At 43.5% G+C, this 22,578-nt stretch overlaps 1 protein-coding gene across 1 annotated transcript; it reads right to left on the bottom strand.

Moving 5' to 3' along the window:
• Positions 1-1,806: 1,806 nt before the first annotated feature.
• On the bottom strand, positions 1,807-21,274 carry LOC106609207 (nicotinamide phosphoribosyltransferase). The gene is made up of 11 exons (XM_014207729.2): positions 21,082-21,274; positions 17,432-17,588; positions 14,977-15,080; positions 13,698-13,826; positions 10,924-11,082; positions 9,154-9,290; positions 8,208-8,433; positions 6,118-6,237; positions 5,853-5,993; positions 3,726-3,860; positions 1,807-3,544 (listed from the first exon to the last, which is right to left on the bottom strand). The coding sequence occupies exons 1-11, from the start codon at positions 21,133-21,135 to the stop codon at positions 3,431-3,433; spliced, it is 1,476 nt and encodes a 491-aa protein (XP_014063204.1). The 5' UTR covers positions 21,136-21,274; the 3' UTR covers positions 1,807-3,430.
• Between the last annotated feature and the right edge of the window lie 1,304 nt (positions 21,275-22,578).

Below are 22,578 nucleotides of genomic sequence, written 5' to 3'. Positions count from 1 at the left end.
ACATGCACTTTCACACATTCACTCAGTAACTCCACACTCACAACTTTCCCATCCACATCTCACATCCACTTCGTGCTATTACTTGACTCAGGACTAGTGGTACCCTCCTCAATTTTTGTTTAGTTTAATTTGTTTTATTATTTTAGATTTTTATACAAATTAATTTAAAATTGACTTACTGTAATCAGTTGTCGTGTTCCTCGTTTGTTTGTGGGTGATGTGTCTCCTCCTGGGCAGCTCACAGTAAGGGTCTGGTCTGGGGGTCTCGTCCTCTTTTGGTCAGACTGGAATTTCCCTCACGCTTCATAAAATGCACCACCGGTTTTCCTCGCAGACCCCCACTGGAAAGCTGCGCAAGCAGAATCCATCATCCTATTTGTGACACCAAATAGTTGTAGAAATTCTACACAGGGACACTCAAAGTCAACCATAAATGAATCATTATTATCAGGGCGCTGGAGAGGTTCCAACCAACTCAATGCATCAAGTACACGTCGATCAGGAGCGCTCTTCTTTAGGGCCGTCCCGTTATCCCTTACATACTAGTTATAAACATGTTACATAGGCATAGTTCATAGGGTTGGTTCCGGCATGTCTGGCACAGTCTCCTATCTTAACATAAAGTACATATTCTGGGCGTTCTGCCAGATGGTCCTAAGGAGGAGGTTGTGTCGTCCCCCCCTCATATCTTTACCAAGCACAGGCAGGAACCAAGGATTATTTATGACACTAAGACAAGATGAACATTTTCAAGGCTGTCTTTTCACAATATAAAAATGTCCATCACAGGAGGATGGCTAGCTGTCCTCCGGCTACACCGTGGTGCTACCCTACAGAGTGCTGTTGAGGCTACTATAGACCTTCTTTGCAAAATAGTGTTAATCAGTTATTTGGTGACATGATTATATTTTGTATAGTTTTATCTAAAAAGGACAACTTCTTAAATGTTTACAATTTTAAAAAAATCTGAAATTCACTGAGGATGGTCCTCCCCTTACTCCGAGGAGCCTCCACTGAATTGTACAGTATATACAGTACTACTCAGAGGAAAATTTTGGTGCAGATGACTGACTTTATCAATGACAAACATATATGAATTAATATATGTCGTCTATGGAACTCAATCATGAGGGGCCCCGCCAATAAACAGAACACAATAAATTCGTTTTTTTATCCAAAGATTCACACATAAGTTGTAATTATTTAATTCTCCAACATGTGATATCAATATTATTTAATTAAATGCTAGTGCATTGAGGAGACCATATTATACTGATTGGACAGCAGCTAGAGAAGGGAATAGATTACCTCGTATAACAAAATCTTAAATCAAGGGCCTCCTGAGTGGCACAGTGGTCTTAGGCACTGCATTGCAGTGCTTGAGGTGGCACTACAGACCCGGGTTCGATCCCAGGCTGTCACAACCGGCCGTGACCGGGAGTCCCACAGGAAGGCGCACAATGAGCCCAGGTTAGAAGGCTTTACTTGGCTAATCGTGCTCTAGCGACTCCTTGTGGCAGGCCGGGCGCCTGCAGGCTGACCTCGGTTGTCAATTGAGCGGTGTTTCCTCTGACACATTGGTGCAGCTGGGTTCCAGGTTAAGCAGGCGGGTATTAAGAAGCGCGGTTTGGTGGGTCATGTTTTGGAAGGACGCATGACTCGACCTTCGCCTCTCCCGAGCCCGTTGGGGAGATGCAGGGATGAGACAAGATCGTAATTGGATATCACGAAGTTGGGGAGAAAAAGGGGGTAAACTACACCAAATATTTTCTAAAATAATGTAATCATTAAATCAAACATTTCAAATTGACAGGATGGTGTTTTTAATATGTAGACATTGCAACAGTAATGTTAGTTTAAAATATCAGATATGTTCAGTTTTGGGAAACAATTTGGGACAACCAACATATACCAAAACAAAAATAGAATTCACAAGTATTATTTCCAAAACAGCATTCATACAAGACTACACCAGGATTGTAAAATTCCGGTAATCATTAAATCCTGGTTGCAGGATTATGGATTCTGTGCATATTCCCTCCTGATTCCCGGAATCTTTCAATCGGGTTTTCTGGGAAAGTTACCAGAATTTTTTAACACTACTCTACACAAACATTTGCTAAAAGCTGACATAACACCTGTCATACAACAAACAACCAGTGTGGAGGATTCTGTATTGGTAGAAAATGGGAATTAGACAAAAATAATATTAATTATATCGCTACTTCTCCCTACCCTGCCCTCCCGCAGTATAATGCAGTTGTTATATACACGTGAGAAGACAGTTTGGCCACATCCTTGTAAATATGAAGATTTACTGCAAATAATCTGGCAATATTTACCTTTGTCATAAAAAATAAATGATTTCTGGAGGTAAGAACCAACCACAATGGTATCAAAATAGTCAAATCAAGCTCTACGGAAATGTTCCCCATAATTCAATATCAGCGACAAATGCCTTACTGTTCTCTAAAGCAAAGAAGAATGTATATGTAACAAATATTTGTACTTTTACACAAATAAAAGGTGCCACAAATAGAGAGATTTGACTCTGTGTGTGGGTCCAAAATGACACCCTATTCAGTGCAGTACTTTTTACTGGTAAAGGAAATAGGGTGCCATTTCAGACATACAGACTGTGTCGTGCAGTTCTGTAGACAGTGTTTTAGCAACATGATTTAGTTGTCTTCTATATGGCAACTTGCTCCTGTGTGGGTAGTGTCTTCTAAAGATCCAGGGGAAAACTAATAATTAAAAAAAAAGGCCAACAACTTAAAAGGTAGAGTATTTGTTCCCCTGATCAGCAAATTCATTTGCATAAAGGAATACAACGTTCCTTTAAAAGGAAGAAACTGTCAGCACGCACGCACACACATACAAACATCCACTCAGGAACATTAAACATATACCTCTCAGTTCTAGAACCACACAAAGTTCAGGAACTTTCATGAACACAGTATCTCCTTTCCTGTGATCAATTTATAGCGACACTTGGTCATATAAACACTGTAACGTAACCGCAGTTTAAATGATTTATATATCACGATATCGTTCCATCCATCACTAAAAGACAACGCTAACTAAGTAGATTATGAATTACTTTAAACAGCTCTGTACACACAACACAGGGTAGAGTCAGTGTGAATGTGTTCCCTCTATCTCCATCTCTCTTTCGCTCTCATTTATCTCACCCAACTTCCTTTATCTTTATCACTTACTTGTTTCACTCACTCCTCTTGCTCTCCCTCCCTCACTCACTACTCTCTCTATCCCTTGGCCTTCACTCAGGTGTAGGTTTGGACGTGTGTGTGTGTGTGTGTGTCTCCTCTCCAGTGGAGGACAGTGCTTCTGGGAGGGTGGGGTTTGAGGGAAGGGGGGCCCCACCTCCGGTGGGGTGATGGAGGTCAGGGGTTCAGGGGTCAGTGGCCCCTCAGTGGAGGAGCTCCTTGAGGTCACTGTCCGTTATCTTGGCATTGTCTCTGACGTCATCGAACGTGTACGTCTTGACAATTTTCCCATTCTGAAACACTGTGTGTAACAGGTCCTGGAGGGAGGGAGAAGAAGGAAAAGAACAAATGACCGTTAGTGAAGTGTCTAATTGACTAACCTCAATAAAAAAAAAGGTCACATTTGACAAACCTCAATAACTAAAACAACATTTATTTACAAAATCTATTGGAATGCATTGATGTGGGAGTAAGATATGATATGTGAACTCCACTCACCACGCCGTACTCCTCCAGGTCTCCCTTGCCCTCCTCCAGAGTGACAAAGTCCCCGCTCGCTGTCCGGTGCAGAGACAGACGACCTTTCTTTGACCTTTTGTTAGGGTCCGCCACCGGGTCCTTGAACACATTCACCTGCCACCAAATATTAAAAACAGTTACACTTGTCCTTCCAGTGAAAGTAGGCATGGATGTGTGTCTGTGTTAAGAGTCCTGCACGGGCCAGTTTTTTTGGAGATGCACCCGCCCTCGCCAGCCACGTCAATTCCGAGCCCCGCCCGATACCCGTCATCAGTACAGATTTTTCTCCGCATCCCGTCAAATAATAATGTATTTAATTGTTTTTATGACTCCAGAGTAATATAGGCTATTAGGCTATTCCCCGTTCCTGTATGAATTGATTTGTCTGCATGTCTATTCAACATTTGGATAAAAAGGAACCTATGCAATGAATTAAGATCGATATCTTCTTATTTTCACAATGCAATGCGGCACATTGTCAACTGAAATTGCTTAGGAAAAAAAGAGAGAGTCTTCTGATTAGCCTTCTTACCCAATGAAAGCCTATAGCTGACATACATTCAATATTGTTTCGATAATCAAATAGTTTAATTGAAACTTATATAAAACAACTCCCAGAATCGAATAGGCTATAGGCTGCAAAATTAGCATTCATTTATTTTGTAGGGTATACTCAAACTTTTACCAGCCGCACAGGTTTAAAATGTATATGACCTGCGTATGGTCTAAATGAACAGAAGCCTGAATTAAAATGTAACAATTAGCTGATAATTAACTGAACTATAGTAAACAAATACCTGCTTGCACTTTTAGCAGGATGTGTATCAACCTACCGGATTGTTTTCATCCAACAAATGTAAAACGCCTGGAGTTCGCTAAACAGCATTGTCACGTGGATTGGAACTGGTGCTTTGTTCAGATGACATGGAAATAGAGCTCTTTGGCCACGCACACCAGTGGTGGGTTTGGTGTTGAAATGAGAATGCACGAGCAGAAAAGAACCCCGTTGTAAAATATGGTGGTGGATCTCTAATGTTACAGGGCTATATTGCTTCCACTGGTCCTGGGGCCCTTGTTAAAGGTCAACGGCATCATGAACTACTAGGATATTTTTGCCAAAAACCTGGTTGCCTCTGCCAGGTGGCTAAAACTTGGCAGCAAGTGGATCTTCCAGCAAAACAATAACCCCAAGCACCCAGCAAAACCCTCATATGGAATTGTTAATCAACATTTTGCAATGGCCATCTCAGTCTCAGGACCCATTGAAAACCTGTGGTTTGAATTGAAAAGGGTAGTCCATAAGTGCAGACGAAAGATATCAAGGATCTGGTATTTTATTAGGATCCCCATTAGCTGTTGCAAAAGCAGCAGCTACTCTTCCTGAGGTCCACACAAAACATGAAACATAATACAGAATGACATAATACAGAACATCATTAGACAAGGACAGAACTACATACATTTTTAAAAAGGCACATGTAGCCTACATATCAATACATACACACAAACTATCTAGGTCAAATAGGGGAGAGGCGTTGTGCTGCGAGGTGTTACTTTATCTGTTTTTTTAAACCAGGTTTGCTGTTTATTTGAACAATATGAGATGGAAGGAAGTTCCATGCAATAAGGGCTCTATATAATACTGTATGCTTTCTTGAATTTGTTCTGGATTCGGGGACTGTGAAAAGACCCCTGGTGGCATGTCTGGTGGGATAAGTGTGTGTAAGTTGACTACGCAAACAATTTGGGATTTTCAACACATTAATGTTCTGTATAGAGGAATGGTCTAAGATCCCTCCCAACGTGTTCTCAGTGCCGTTACTCTCACAAGGTGAGGTATTGAAAACAAGGTGTCAATAAGAGATAAAAAAGTTTTACTAGTTAAACGAAATCTCTTTCTCTGAGCAATTGTACTAGCATAAAATAATTTCCCAATTTTTCTAGCATACAATTTAGCTCAGTATTTGAATTATTGATTTGACACACTCATTTCTGCTCATCATTATCAAAAGTGTCAATCATTTAAGACCCCACTGTAATACAGTATACATTATCCGTGTGTGTGTGTGAGATGGTGTGTGTGCGTGTGTGTAATGCTCTGCTCACCCCCAGGCCGTTGGTGACCACGTAGCTGCATTTAAAGGAGCAGTTGAGCAGATCCCTGGTCAGTTTCTGCAGCAGAGCCCCTCCGGAGCCAAAGGCAATGTTCTCAATGCTCCACCGATGCTGCTTCATCCCCTCCACGATCTACACACACAGACACATGCACTGTTAAAACACTGTGTGTGTCCGTGTGTGTGTGTGTGTGTGTGTGTGTGTGTGTGTGTGTGTGTGTGTGTGTGTGTGTGTGTGTGTCCGTGTGCGCGTGTACCTCTTGCAGGGTGTTGATGTCCACTCCGTCCCCCTGTATAACTCTGATATAGGGCGGCAGAACTTTGTAGCCTTTGGAGTTCTCCGTAGGGATAAACTTCTTCCCCAGGATCTCCAGCACCTGAGTGGAGGAAGCACGTACTTTAAAAAAATGTTTTAAACAAGAATGCTAAAATTTGTATGTGAGGAACATACAGCACCGACTGAGAGGGCTTCCATACGGCTCAATCTCAACTACAGAAGCCCGGTCATAGCTCAAAATATCACCCAAATCATGCGCACCCCACCCCCCGTAGCTCAGTTGGTAGCGCATGGAACTCGCAACGCTAGCATAGTGGGTTCGATTCCTGGGACCGCCTGTACATAAAACGTAGGCGTGCATGACTAAAAGCGTCTGCTAAACGGCATATCGGACTATTATTCTAGTTATATCAAATGGCAGACTAACGTTGAATTCGTGTGCATCTTTCTCAACTTAGGATCGGGCTAATAATATTCAGTATTGCGTTAGTACTTTCTCAGAGGACCTGGTTGGGACCTACCTTCAGTACGTTATCCACAGGCTTCCCCCAAGTAGGGCGCACGACGAGGGGCTTAACCTGTTAGGGCTAGGGGGCAGTATTGACACGGCTGGATAAAAAACATACCCGACTTAATCTGGTTACCACTCCTACCCAGTAACTAGAATATGCATATACTTATTACATATGGATAGAAAACACCCTACATTTTCTAAAACTGTTTGAATGGTGTCTGTGAGTATAACAGAACTCAAATGGCAGGTCAAAACCTGAGAGATTCCTTTACAGGAAGTGGCCTGTCTGACCATTTCTTGAACTTCTTTTCCATCTCTATCATTTACTAAGGATCTCTGCTCTAACGTGACACTTCCCACGTCGTCCATAGGCGCTCAGAGCCCGGGAAAAAACAGAATGTCGTCATTCCAGCCCCAGGCTGAAACACATTATCGCCTTTCTCAAGTGGCCGATCAAGGGACACTGGGCTTATTCGCGTGACCCCGACCGCCCCCGCCTTTGGGATTTTTTCCTCTGTTTGCCGAAAAGGAGATTCCCTGTCGGAATATTATCGCTTTTCTACGAGAAAAATGTCGTAAAAATTGATTTTAAACAGCGGTTGACATGCTTCGAAGTACGGTAATGGAATATTTAGAATTTTATTGTCACGAATTGCGCCATGCGCGCGACACTTCTTTACTATTTCGGATAGTGTCTGGAACGCATCGAACAAAACGCCGCTATTCGGATATAACGATGGATTATTTTGGACCAAACCAACATTTGTTATTGAAGTAGCAGTCCTGGGTGTGCATTCTGACGAAGACAACAAAAGGTAATCAAACTTTTATAATAGTAAATATGATTATGGTGAGTGCTAAACTTGCGGGGTGTCTAAATAGCGAGCCCGTGATGCCTGGGCTATGTACTTAGAATATTGCAAAATGTGCTTTCACCAAAAAGCTATTTTAAAATCGGACATATCGAGTGCATAGAGGAGGTCTGTATCTATAATTCTTAAAATAATTGTTATGCTTTTTGTGAACGTTTATCGTGAGTAATTTAGTAAAATGTTAGCGAATTCCCCGGAAGTATGCTAGTTCTGAACGTCACATGCTAATGTAAAAAGCTGGTTTTTGATATAAATATGAACTTGATTGAACAAAACATGCATGTATTGTATAACATAATGTCCTAGGGTTGTCATCTGATGAAAATCATCAAAGGTGAGTGCTGCATTTAGCTGTCTTCTGGGTTTTGGTGACATTATATGCTGGCTTGAAAAATGGGTGTCTGATTATTTCTGGCTTGGTACTCTGCTGACATAATCTAATGTTTTGCTTTCGTTGTAAAGCCTTTTTGAAATCGGACAGTGTGGTTAGATTAACGAGAGTCTTGTCTTTAAATGGCTGTAAAATAGTCATATGTTTGAGAAATTGAAGTAATAGGATTTTTAAGGTTTTGAAAATCGCGCCACAGGCTGGCAGTGGCTGTTACGTAGGTGGGACGCAAGCGTCCCACCTAGCCCATAGAGGTTAAGGGGGTTGACTTAGGGTCGAGATAGGCCTAGTGTTACCTTCAATACGGTATCCAGGGGGTTCCCTGAGTCGGGACGGACCACCAGTGGGGCGTCAGCGCTGCGGGACTCAATGAGGCTCCTCAGGTCTTCTCCCCAGATCTTCTCACAGGCGTTGTAGATGTCATAGCTGTCGCTGACGATAGACACGGGCACGTTGGGAAACTGCCTCACGATGTGCTCAAAGGCATCTCGCTCGTGGTCCTTCCCCCACGCTGTGATTGTGCTGGAGAGAAAGAGGGAGGATACCAAAGTTATCAGATTTACTAAAGACAACAAAACATATCCCTCTCCCTGTGAACTCTTCCACACGGAGCTGCAGTACCACCACTAGAGGGCCTCCTTATCAACACTTTGCAGAAACTGGACTTCCAGGAGAAACTGGACTTCATGTCAACAACAGTGAACTGTAGCTAGCTAGCAATGTCCTTTTAGTTTCTTTCTGAATCCATCTGTGCATTACGCTTGTCTCAATTACAATTTGATTCTTTATTTAATGCTATCAAATCTTTTAGCAAATAAATGAGGGGTGTATCTCCAAATGCATTGCTATCTACCACCTTGGAGAACCCAGAGAGTGAGGGGGATGGTAGAGTACTGTGTGTATCTGGAAGATGAAACTAAAACGGACCGGCGTGATTCCGTAACCACAGTGACCAGGCCAGGGCCCCTTGAACCGAACTCCCAGAAACCAACGGGGAAAATGAATGGTGCAGTGGAGCAGCTGTAAGTGGCCTTGTGGCGTGGAACAGTGGTACAGCCAACTCAGCTAGAAATGTACTGTACATCTCCTGATCTCCTGTGTGTGTACTGTTATCAGTGGCCTATACAAGCTTGCTATCTGGGGCTGAGAAGGCCTATACAAGTGTAATTTGATGGATTCGGGACCAAGAAAGAGATGTTAGCGTGTTAACTGTGTAGCCACTGTGTGTCCTGACGTTATTACCTGTGCTCCGCGGCGGGCACAGAGAAGCCAGGCACAGGGTCTTTGGTGCCGTAGTACTTCTTAATCACGCCGATGCCAGCCACTGTGTCTGTGCCCTTAAAGTTCACCAGGTGGGCAGAGGCTCCGATACCTGCCGTCTGAAATGGGGAAGAGAGATGGTGAGTCACACACACACACACACAGCGCATTCGAAAAGTATTCTGTCAGACCCCTTGACTTTTCCCACTTTGTTACGTTACAGCCTTAGCAACAAAAAATATTTAAAAAAAAAATATATATAATATATATAATTTTCAACTGAATCTACACACAATAACCCATAATGACAAAGCAAAAACAGGTTTAAAAAAAACAACAGAAATATCACATTTACATAATTATTCAGACCATTTACTCAGTACTTTGTTGAAGCACCTTTGGCAGAGATTACAGCCTTGAGTCTTCTTGGGTATGACGCTACAAGCTTGGCACACCTGTATTTGGGGAGTTTCTCCCATTCTTCTCTGCAGATCCTCTCAAGCTCTGTCAGGTTGGATGGGGAGCATTGCTGCACAGCTATTTTCAGGTCTCTACGAAGATGTTTGATCGGGTTCAAGTCCGGGCCACTCAAGGACATTCAGAGACTTGTCCCGAAGCCACTCCTGCATTGTCTTGGCTGTGTGCTTAGGGTCATTGTCCTGTTGAAAGGTAAACCTTAGCCCAAGTCTGAGATCTTGAGTGCTCTGTAGCAGGTTTTCATCAAGGATCTCGCTGTACTTTGCTGCGTTCATCTTTCCCTCGATCCTGACTAGACTCCCTACCGCTGAAAAAATTCCTGACAGGCATGATGCTGCCAGCACCATGCTTTACCATAGGGATGGTGCCAGGTTTCCTCCAGACGTGATTCTTGGCATTCAGGCCAAATCATTCAATCTTGGTTTCATCAGACCAGAGAATCTTGTTTCTCATGGTCAGAGTCCTTTAGGAGCCTTTTGGCAAACTCCAAGCGGGCAGTCATGTGCCTTTCACTGGGGAGTGGCTTACGTCTGGCCACTCTACCATAAAGGCCTGATTGGTGGAGTGCTGCAGAGATGGTTGTCCTTCTGGAAGGTTCTCCCATTTCCAAAGACGAACTCTGGAGCTCTGTCAGAGTAACCATCCAGTTCTTGGTCACCTCCCTGAGCAAGGCCCTTCTCCCCCGATAACTCAGTTTGGCAAGGTGGCCAGCTCTAGGAAGAGTCTTGGTGGTTCCAAATGTATTTCATTTAAGAATGATGGAGGCCACTGTGTTCTTGTGGACCTTCAATGCTGGAGAAATGTTTTGGTATCCTTCCCCAGATCTGTGCCTCAACACAATCCTGTCTCGGAGTACTACGGACAATTCCTTCGACCTCATGGCTTAGTTTTTGCTCTGACAACTGTGGGGGCTTATATAGACAGGTGGTGTGCCTTTCCAAATCATGTCCAATCAATTGAATTTACCACAGGTGGACTCCAATCAAGTTGTAGAAACACCTCAAGGATGATCAATGGAAGAAGGATGCACCTGAGCTCAATTGAGAGTATCATTGCACAGGGTCTGAATACTAATGTAAATAAGGTATCCGTTTTTTTTAAAAATAAGTTTGCAAACATTTCTGAAAACCTGTTTTCGCTTTGTCGTTATGGGGTATTGTGTGTAGATTTTAGAACAAGGCTGTAACGTAACAGAATGTGGAAAAAGTCAAGGGGTCTGAATACTTTACGAATGCACTGCATATAACACCCCCTCCACCCACACACTTCCTCTACCTCTTGTGAGGAAACTCCCCTGTAGCCGAAGTCGTGCAGCTTGTACTCCAGCTTGTCCAGGTTGCCAGAGGTCTCCAGCAGGTACTTGGCCAGAATCTTCTTCTGCTCCCTGGAGTTGGTCGCCACGGTGATGGGGTACCAGACCTGGACAAGGATGGTCTGGAGGGGAGGAGGAAGAGGGGAGGGGGTTAGTAGATTGCCATGCTAGAATGGGCCCAAGCCTGGAGCTTTCGAAGCGTCTCCCTCTCCCTCCATCAATCTTAACTCCCTCTCCTATCCCTCCATCCATCTCTCTCCCTCCCTCCCTCTCATTCATTCCTGATCCCGCTCCGCCCGCTCTCTCCTCCATCTTCCTTGAACCGCAGTGTGCCTGTCCATGAACCCCACAAAAAGATCCCTCTGACCCCACCACAGCCCCATCCACACCCTCCAGTCACCCCATCACAGTGTAGTGAGCTGGAACATGAACCCAAAAGCAACCCCCTTGACAGACCCTTTATCCTGCTATGTGGAAGGGGAAGTGGGCTGTTCGGGAGGCTCAGGGGCTAGATCCACATTCCCTGGCAAAGCGACAGAGAGAGGGCATGTCAACACAGGGTTCGATGTGAGGATTCCACACATGGCAAGCCCCGGACAGAGTTACTTAGCCGTGCTCTGCTGGCAGCTAGAGATGCCTGGGTCTTTGTCACAGTCCAGTCATCGTTGAACAGGCGAGTCAATATTATCACGCCATGTCCGAGTGTGTGTTTAGTCATATTTCTCCCTCTAGGAGCTGTGTAGTGTGCACGTACGTGAGAGTGTGTGTACGCGTGTGTGTGTGTGTGTGTGTAGGGTCATCTGTACGGTCTACAGAGTCAGAAACACCTTGCAGGGTTACCTGACCTCTCGCACGCTACCACAACATGTTGCCAGCCACAGCTCCAACAACTACAACTCAACATGCGAAAAGGATCATTATAATCTAGAAACAAATGAATTATCTTTAAGGAACTGAAGCCATACAGGCCTACTATATGACAGGTTGTATATAGACGCATGCAGTGATGCTGACGCTGTGGTGATCTACAGCAGTAATGCCAGGTGGAGACTGAGGAGGGCGCCACTGAGCACCGTAGTGTGGATGGGGATTGCAGAGCCACACACTTCCAGAGCCAAACCATATCTTGTATAATAGAGCAGTCACCAACCTTTGAGTCAAAAAGCAAGCCGAGATCTACCGCTCAGAAAAACAACAAAAACATGACTTTACATTTGTTTACGCCTGTGCACTATTAACTTGCGAGGCACAGCTGAGCATAAATTGAAATAATTCGCTTTTTTATTTTATTTTACTGGACTGATGGTACCTGCATCTGATGGTCAGTTTCAGTGGTGGGAGGGAGCAGCAGAGGTTCCACCTCTCACGGTCTCTTCTCCCTCCCTCCCTCCCTCCCTCCGGTGAGACTGACCAGAGAAAGGGGACTTCGTCTTCCACCTGAAGGCGAAACTCTAGCCGCACCGCATTATTCATGCACAAACTCACGTTGTCCTTATGACCAGAGTTAGTGAAATAACATTCCATGATATTAAAAATAGACATGATGAGCTGCCAATAATAAAAACAAAGGCCTATTAATATACTTTACTACTCATTCATTACAGCTGCATTGCTGGTTGTATCGTTTGTGTGGAAGCAAGGAGAAGCGAGTCATATGTTTTGTAAAATTGTTGAATAAAAACAGTGTTGACAGTGCTGAATTAAAAACTTAAACATGAACTTACTCATAAAAACAGCATCTCTTTGCTGTATTCTTTGAGAGTCTCTCTCTGGACATGGTTTTAAAGCGTATAAAATCTCATATAGGCTAGTATCAAACTTTTCTGTGGTGCCGTGGAAGCTGTACTAGGCAGTGATTTGAGCTATGCAATTGGCCAGCGCAGTAGGCGCACTTGATTTAGCTCTCTCTTCAGACAAATTAAATGGTTCAAAATGAGAACACTTTACTTACCCTTCTGAATCAAGTGCACCTACCACCAACAGTGAAAGACAAAACATTTATTTTTAAAGGAGCGCAAGGCTTTATCGTTGGCTTTTCTACAGAAATGTTTGGCAATCGACCGGTTGGTGACCAGTGTTAATATGATCACGTGACGGGGTCAGTCCAGTGAGTCTACGGTCTGCTCTTCAGTGGAACTACTCTGCACGTTCACGGAGATCGGCCTGAGAAAGACACGGCACAGATTCACTGATCTTCATCGCAAAATTAGTAGTCATCCGGGAGGCAAGATGATTTGTAGATCAGTGATTGTGCACAGAGTGGCTACTGAGAGGTGGAGACGGGGCTTAGCTCACCTAGCTCAAACGGCACCCTATTCTCAGGGTTCTGGTCAAAGAAGTGCTCTATATAGGGAATAGGGTGCCATTTGTGATGCAGCACCCATAGAAACCATCCTAGTCAGAGAAGCTAGCTAGAAACACTTGAGGTTAGACAGACAGAGGCAGGATACGTGAGGAAGAGGTTTACAGATAGAGAGACTGATGGCTCTCATCATAAGTGAATTAAAAAGTGCAGAGTCACTGTGGCAATATTGTGTGGTGTGCTCTAGGGGCAGGGCCTTGGTGAGTGAGGAGTGAAGTTAAATAAATATTACAATTTATTTTAGATCAGGCACAATCTCCGACAGCCACACTGACTAAGGATTCATTTGGAACGGACAGGAAGGACCCAATCCAGTCACATTGATGGAAAGACCTAACCTACCTGCTCCCCCCCCCCGCCCCCCCCGACACTCACCTCCACCCAGTTGGTGAGCCAGTAGCATTCTGGGTCGGTGCTCTCCACGGTGAAGAGGACGTTACCCCGTGGGATCACACTTCCCTCCGGCACCGCCTTGATCTCTATGGGTAGGTGGCCGTCATACTTCTGCAACACACACACATACAACCTTCACAGCAGCCATTGCAACACACAACATACAACATTCACCCTAAATTCCCATAGGAATATGGAACCAAATACAACATTTTGACTACTTTAATACAATTGTTTAGGGGAACTAGGTACAAAAAGTGATGTAATTTCATTGTATCCTTGGATTTGATACAATGAAATTACATCACTTTTTGTACCTAGTCCCCCTAAACAATTGTATTAAAGTAACTTCCTTGGATTTGATACAATGAAATTACTTCACTTTTTGTACCTAGTCCCCTTAAACAATTGTATTAAAGTAGTCAAAATGTTGTATTTGGTCCCATATTCCTAGCATGCAATGACTATATCAAGCTTGTGACTCTACACACCTGTTTGTTTTGGTTGTGTTTCAGATAATTTTGTGCCCAATAGAAATGGTAAATAATGTATTGTGTCATTTTGGAGTCACTTTTATTGTAAATAAGAATATTATATGTTTCTAAACACTTCTACATTAATTAGGATGCTATCATGATTACGGATAGTCCTGAATGAATCGTGAATAATGATGAGGTTACTGACACACAAATATCATACCCCCAAGACATGGTAACCTCTCACCATTACAATAACAGGGGTTAGCACGATTCATTCAGGATCATCCGTAATCATGGTAGCATCCACATTAATGCAGAAGTGTTTAGAAACATATTCTATTCTTATTTACAATAAAAGTGGCTCCAAAATGACACAATACATTATTTAACATTCATTTCTATTGGGAACAACATTATCTGAAACACAACCAAAACAAACAGCAAATGCATCCAACAAGGTTGTAGAGTCACAAGCTTGATGTAATCATTGCGTGCTAGGCATATGGGACCAACTACTAAAGTTTTGACTACTTTAATACACATAAGTGAATTTGTCCCAATACTTTTGGTCTTTTAAAATAGGGGGACTATGAACAAAAAGTGATGCAATTTCTAAACGGTTCACCCGATATGACTGAAAATACCCTCAAATGAAAGCTGACAGACGGCACTTTAATCTCATAGTCGTTGTATATTTTAAAAGCCAAAGTGCTGGAGTACAGAGGCAAACCTGTCCCAATACTTTTGGAGCTCACTGTAGTAAAACAAACGTGAATGTGTACCTCCAGTATGTAGTTCCAGCCCTTCTCGTTGAAGACGTCATCCTGGAAGTGTTCCCTGTACACCTCCTTTGCTTCCTGGATCTTCTCTGGAGTCACCACCTTCCCTGGAGGGAGGGAGGGAGGGAGGGAGGGAGGGAGGGAGGGAGGGAGGGAGGGAGGGAGGGAGGGAGGGAGGGAGGGAGGGAGGGAGGGAGGGAGGTTCAAATGGTTGAAGCATCAGTGAACAAGTGGTGTATTGGATAGAGAGAGATATAACAGTTTGTGAGAGCAAAAGAGTGAGAGAAGGGGGAGGAGAGAGAGGAGGAGGAGGAGAGAGAGAAGCTTTGGAATCCCAAACTCTAGTCCATCCATGTGCTATTAAATTAGGAGCTTCTCTCCCCCTCTTACAGAGCGGCTTTGTCCTGCTGCAGGACATGCTACAGGCTACGACCACACACAAACAATGTATACAGCTACACGCACGCAAAAACACATACTCACAGCCCACACACCACCACACCTTAACAGTTACACACACACGCACACAACAACGTGTGCTTGATATGACCTCCTGTTGCAATAAAGTAACAAGGCTGGTATTTTCAAAAGGTTATTTGAGTACAAATAAAAGCTTAAAGTTAAGAAATGTTTATTCCAAGGCTACTTCTTGCGAGTAGAACTCTGTATCATTGTAGTGAATCAATGCTAGTAGCCCCAAGTTGCAGCTGCCCTTTGTGTTGCTGGGGCTCAAAGAGCAGATGTTCCTTTGTCTCCAGTCCACGCCAGTCCTGAAGCTCTCTACAGCACCTCTCTCTGCCTCGCCGTGAAATCACTTTGAGTTCCATTCTCTAATGCTGTGCGGAAGAACAAAACAACAGATCTAGGATCAGCTTAAACATCTACAAAACGTTAACCTTAGGGCAGGCCCCATTAGGGTATGGAGTGAGAAACTGATCTTAGATCAGTGTCTAGGCCAAGGCTGCCCAAGGTACGACATCTAGCTAAACCGCTCAGCTCCGTTTACAATAACTGATGGCCAGAGGAGGAGCTGTAGTCTAGGCCCCGTTCAAATACAGTGAAAATAAAAGGCGTCCTCTTTCCCTACTTCCTACCGTGGAGTAATCCCTGACCGGACATTACTGGATAGTGAAATCCTAACCACTGACGTTCGATCAATCAAAAGGAAGGTATCATTTTAACCGTATTGGAACGTGATCCTGGGGAGAATCTCAATTGCATTTCCTTGATTCCTTGCGTCCTCTCTCCACGACTCCTTCTCAAATTCCATCGTATAAAAGTCATCAAAAGTTGAGTATTTGGTCCCCTATCCCTAGCACACAATGATGACATCAAGTTTGCGACTCTACAACCTTCTTGGATGCATTTGCTGTTTGTGATGGTTGGGTTTCAGATTTTGTTCCCAATAGAAATGAATGGTAAATAATGTAGTGTCATTTTGGAGCCACATTTATTGTAAATGACAGAATACAGTATTTACCATTCATTTCTATTGGGCACAACATTATCTGAAACACAACCAAAACAAACAGCAAATGCATCCAACAAGGTTGTAGAGTCACAAGCGTGATGTAATCATTGCATGCTAGGAATATGGGACCAAATACTAAACTTTTGACTACTTTAATACACAAGTGAATTTGTCCCAATACATTTGGTCTTTTAAAATGGGGGGACTATGTACAAACAGTGCTGTCATTTCATTGTATCATTTCAAATTCAAAGTACTGGAGTACAGAGCCAACACAACAAAAAATGCGTCACTATCCCAATACTTTTAGAGCTCATTGAATCCTTGTGGGTACCAAACAATTGATTCCCATTCAAAATCCTATTTTCCCTAACCCTTATCCTAAACTTAACACCAAACCTAACCTTAATTGTAACCGTAACCTAGCCAAAAATAGCATTTTTTCTTGTGTGTGTGTGTTTGGTTTTACTATCCTTGTGAGGGGACCAGAAGTTTCCAGAAGGAAAACAAGGAAAATTCAGACAAACACACTTCAGGTCAGATCTTGACAGCGAGAGGACTGATCTATCATAAATGCCAAGTGAGGCAGAAAGGAAGGATTGCTTTTCAAAGTATTGGAAGGTGATCCTTGGGAGGGACCTCTGAACTTCCCATTCAATTGGTTTTGAGGAGGCGTGGAGAGAGGACGCGAGGAATCAAGGAAATGCAACTGAGATTCTCCCCTGCTCAGTCTAGATGCTACAGATCCTCAGATGCTGCCAGTCCATGCTGTAGAATTCATCTGAGCGCCTATTCAACTATATGCTAGCCTTGATCACATGACAATGATTGTCCTGCTGGCCGAGACAGGAAGGATCGCTCAGTTCACTTCAACTCTGCAGACTAGTAGCAAGGCCTAGTGGTAGAGAATGTTAACTCACAGAAGAGCTATTTATACAGGCTTGGATGTCACATTTTGCATTATGAGGACATCAATACAACCCTTACCTTTTAAGTATTTGTTGGTGATGTACTGCAGGCCGTAGAAGACCGTCGTCTCATACTTGACTTTTCTGTTCTTGGTCGGGTCAGCTCTCTTCTCGCGGCACTCGAAGTAGGAGTACACTTTACTGGTGTTGGGAGGGTACTGCTTGTAGTGTGTCACCTGGATCAAAGACGGAGGAGACAACATGGATAAAATACATCGGAACTTCAGGCTATAAAATGACAGTTAAAGAGATTGAAAGGTAATTTGGTGACTAGTATTATTTTTTTTGTTTAAACCTCCCGCTTTGGGCTGGATGTGTCAATGTGTGACATTTCCCCCCCACGTGTGCCAGCCTAGTAATTCCAGTTTCAGCCAATGAACTTCAGCTAAGAAAAGGCCTGCCCAGCGTTATCCAATGAGGTTGCAGGGCGGGCCCAACGGCTCAGTGGACACAGCAGAGAGCGAGAGCAACGACGTGGTGCACATACAGTATCTGCACATCTGTGACGTGGTACGCATTTTTCGGGGACCACTTACGGCTTGTGAGCACAACTTTCAAAAATGACTGGCTGAAATTATACAAAAGTTTGACCGTGCATCTTTAAAAACAGTTTAAATAGCCTAACTACAGGATACAATGTCACAGCTCCCGATTGACTAATTAGTCACCCTCAGGTATCCTTCCAGAGAAGTGATATAAATATTACATTCTCTTGGCAGTTTTACTATCATTTTCACAATCGGAGGTTGCTGGTCGCGGCGTCACAGGCATTTCCTATGCAGCAACAGGAAGATGTTGTGTCACAGGTTTGCACAGAGAAAGCAATTGGCTGTCGTAATTTTTTTTCCTCATTCCTCAAACACCACAGAGACATAAGAAAGGTTATGCTGCTATTTGTTCCCACATAAACACTCCAGAATGTGTCCCTTGACTGAGTGGAAGTTCTCTCACTCAACTCTAAGCTGCTAAACATCAGCCTGCTGGACCATGATAAGACTGAGTGACCAGGCCTGTCCCTCTGTCTGTCCATCTGTACCACACAGGACAGATGGACAGATACAGGGATGATTGCTCCCACCCACTATCCAATTACAGGACCACCTCCTCCCAAAGCCCTCATCAAAGAGTTGTCATCTGACAATTTACTAACGTGATCTTCATTAGTCATTTCGCTGCAATCTGCTGCCTGTTTCTGTTACACACCCACACAGAGGTGTCCAGGACTCTAAGCCCGCTGAGCCGACGAGATATCGCTGAAGTGATGGACTGGTATGACGTATTCATGGTCAAGTCAACTCCTCACAGAGTTAGGCTAGAGGAAGTGCTAACAAAAATCTATATCTCAAATGACCCACTATTGGTCAAAGGTTGGCTCTGGTGAAATGTTGTGCATTCGTGTCATTTGGAGGGATACCAAGTGCTTTCTGCTACGTCGTCACCCCCCCCCCAGCTCACTCTCTAGGTGCACCTGGGACACCCAGGTATGTGTAGAGAAGTGGAACAGAAAGAGAGGATGGGCACATTGGGGGCAGTTTAAAAAAAGAGAGGTACAGAGAGAGACAGGCTGTGGAGCAGATGGGACAGTAAATACCGCAAACACAGAGTAATGACAAAATCTGCCGCCGATGCTTTTATTGATTAGCCACGACTACTATGTACATATAATTACACTGGCCTCTCCACAGCGGCATATCTGTCTGGCACAGTCCCGTGTCCTTGCCTCTGGGCACTCACACATACGTCCATCTCTCTCTCACTTTCCGGGAATTCAGTCAACTGTAAAAACTGTGTTACTTCTGACCCTCGCCCCGTCCTTCCTCTGGGCTGCACTGGCCTTGCACATACAATGACATAACCTACGCAACAGGTCGCTCGGCTTAGGTTATCAACCAACGCTGTCCCATCCTTCACTAGCTCCCCCCACAAGATCTCATGAACTAACCAGTAGCAGAACCAATGAACTAAAGGTCCGTTTTGCATCCCCCCCCCATGGGTTAGCCGATCCTAGAACTGTGTCTACATAGATCAGTGCTGGTCTGGGAATCAGTCCACTATGACCAGCCCCCTGCGTGTGATGAGCCCCGAGTGTCACTGGCTGCTGGATGGATGGAGCCAACCAGCTCAGTCTGAATGCACACACACACGACAACAATAATCAACAGGATATTTGATTCTAAATTCTGAATCTAGGGCCTCAACAGCAGAGAGAAAGACTAAATAAAATATTTTCACAAAGCACAATTGACCAAGATTAAAGCTAACGTTTGGAGCTGGTTGACTCCATTCTGTTCACAAATCTCAATTTATGGGGGTATTTTACCAGACCAGGGGTTGTGAAACAACAGTTTGCATAAGCCGTGCGTGGCAAAGACAGAACACTCTGATAATCCAATATTCCTCCATGGTTTTATGACAGCGGTTAGGGACTACTTTATTACCCCTTTATTAGCCTCCACGTAGCCTGTGCCCTTCCCACCCTCTCGCTCTATCCTAACAGGCCCTATAGTTCCAAATGCTGACCAGTCACTGTATAGCATTGAGCCCAGTAGGACTGAAGTTTTTTTTTATGCCACCCTACACACACACACACACACACACACACACACACACACACACACACACCAGTCCAGAAAACAACATCATCACAGCAGTGACCAGGAGGGAGAATGATTGACAGTTGACGCGGGCTCATCAAATATAATATGATTAATGTGCTATGTGCAGCCTTTATTTTTGTTCCTCTGGTAAAGAGGAAACATAGCAGTTCCACTATGTTTATATAATAGTGTTGTGCCACAATTGTATGAAATAAGACTATGCAATATTGTGTTGTGACCTCTGAGTGAGAGATTCAGCTGATATGACTGCTTGGATGACAGGACACGGGGCCACAAAGAAATAAATACATTTCTCGTAGTATTGTAATTGACAAAAGCAGTCAGTCATATCTATACCATTTTGCTTGCAAGGTCTATAAGTGTAAGTGATTTTTATTCAAAGAAAATAACATGTAAAACCCAGTCAATCATTCAGCATGCATCTCTCAATTTGATGTGCACTGAATACACTCATTCCACCTCCGTCTTCGACAACATCGACGGTCAAAAAAGGATTGCACTAAGACCTGGAGCGTATCCAAAGGCTTACCAAAGTTTCGCTTTTGTTTCAGGATCTGCCATTGCTTTTCCTAAAGTAAGGAAATGGATAGTAGCACAAGAGACGCTGGCCTGTTACCTACGTCTCTTGCAAAAGCTAGCCTTCCCACGTTTTGGTAGAAAAATCACCCGCTCCATTCATTGCTTGCTTGCGCTAGCTACCGCCTTTTCAATTAGCTGCTATAGCGTTCCCATTCACAACACATATTTAGCCAATATATCCTCTGCTCATTCGTTAGCTACCTGCCTTAGCTGCGCAAAGGTGAGCATCTTCGTAGATTCGCTGGGGGCAATTCCGTCAAGTATCCCGGATGAAAATAGGCTAAATTTGGTACTACCTTTTCTACCTGCCCCTCTCTCCTCCCCATTTGGCCTAACGATCTGACACAGACAGCCACCAAGGCAAGCGTGATGGCCTTGGAGGATGCAACCACCTTGGCTGATCGAATTACATTCACACTGAACCTACGACTACGCAGACAATCGCACTAACGTACCGTTGTCGCCCACTCACCTTATAAGAATCAGTAGCTAACAATATGTTGAAATGAGGGTCTCTGTGCTCCATCTTCCCCTTGGTTTCAGTCAGTCGCGGGTGTCAGTATTATTACTCCGTGCCGGGGACTCAACCTAGCTCTGTCGCTGGGGAAGAGACCGTGAAGAGACGGAGGGGGCGGGCATAACGCGGGCGGCAGGGAGGCGGGCCTCGCGTCGCACCAGCGCAGACGATGACGTAGTGTAGGAGGCAAGGCCACAGAGCAGGCTTATCTTTTGCAAAAATTCAGTTGTGAAAAAAGTACGCAAAAGTCATACTTGAGTGAAAGTAAAGATACCTTAATAGAAAGTTACTCAAGTAAAAGTGAAAGTCAGCCAGTAAAATACTACTTGAGTAAAAGTCTAAAAGTATTTCGTTTTAAATATACTTAAGTATCAAAAGTAAATTTAATTGAAAAAATATTCTTAATAAGTATCAAAAGTAAAAGTATGAATCATTTTAAATTCCTTATATTAAGCAAAGCATAGGCATCATTTTCTTGTTTTTTAAATGTACGGATTGCCAGGGGCACACAGACATTATTTTCAAATTGATTAATTTGTGTTTAGTGAGTCCGTCAGTACAGCGGCAGTAGGGATGACCAAGTGTTCTCTTGATAAGTGCGTAAAACTATTTTCCTGTCCTGCTAAGCATTCAAAATGTAACGAGTACTTTCGGTTGTCAGGGAAAATGTATGGAATAAAAAGTACAATATTATCTTTAGGAATGTAGTGGAGTAAAAGTAAAAGTTGTCAAAAATATAAATAGTAAAGTACAGATACTCCAAAAAACGACCTAGGTAGTACTTTAAAGTATTTTCACTTAAGTACTTTATACCACTGCCAAAATTCTTAATCGTAAGGACTGATCTAGGATCAGCGGCCTATAGCAACCCTTGAATTGCACTATGTTGAGCGAAAATGAATGGAATTAGCAAATTTGTAACTGAAAATATCTTTTTTTGCAGTATGCAGATACCATGACAATCAAGATGTAAATGACTGCATATAAAAATGTATAGATAAAAATATGAGACCGATGAAAAATTATTTTTTTCCCAGGAGCCACCATTATTGTTGTAACATCTCTGAAATCAGAGACGGAAAAGGAAGCGAGACATCGCACTATTTTTTACAGTCTATGCATCCCACTCCTTAATTTGTTTCTGTTTCAATGGAAAAGTCTATGGGCCTGTTCGAAATGCAGCCGCCTTTGCGGGAATCATTGAAACGTTGGTGAAATTATAACCACCATAACCAGAAGAGAGCGCTATTGTTTAACAAACCCAAATCTCACTGACAGCAGTTGTAACCAATGACGTATATAAACCCTGGATTGATATGGCCATGTTTTGTATTGGAGAGTATGAGGCTTTGAAACCACCTGTCGGCCATATTGGCCCTCCTAAGTAAGCCCAGTCCTCCACAAGAATGAATGGAATTCTACATTGCTTCAATTAACATTTTCAAGGACAAA

Source organism: Salmo salar, chromosome ssa07, assembly GCF_905237065.1.
Source record: "Salmo salar chromosome ssa07, Ssal_v3.1, whole genome shotgun sequence".
NCBI classification, from domain to species: Eukaryota; Metazoa; Chordata; class Actinopteri; order Salmoniformes; family Salmonidae; genus Salmo; species Salmo salar.
This window is presented reverse-complemented; position numbering and strand designations above follow the sequence as displayed.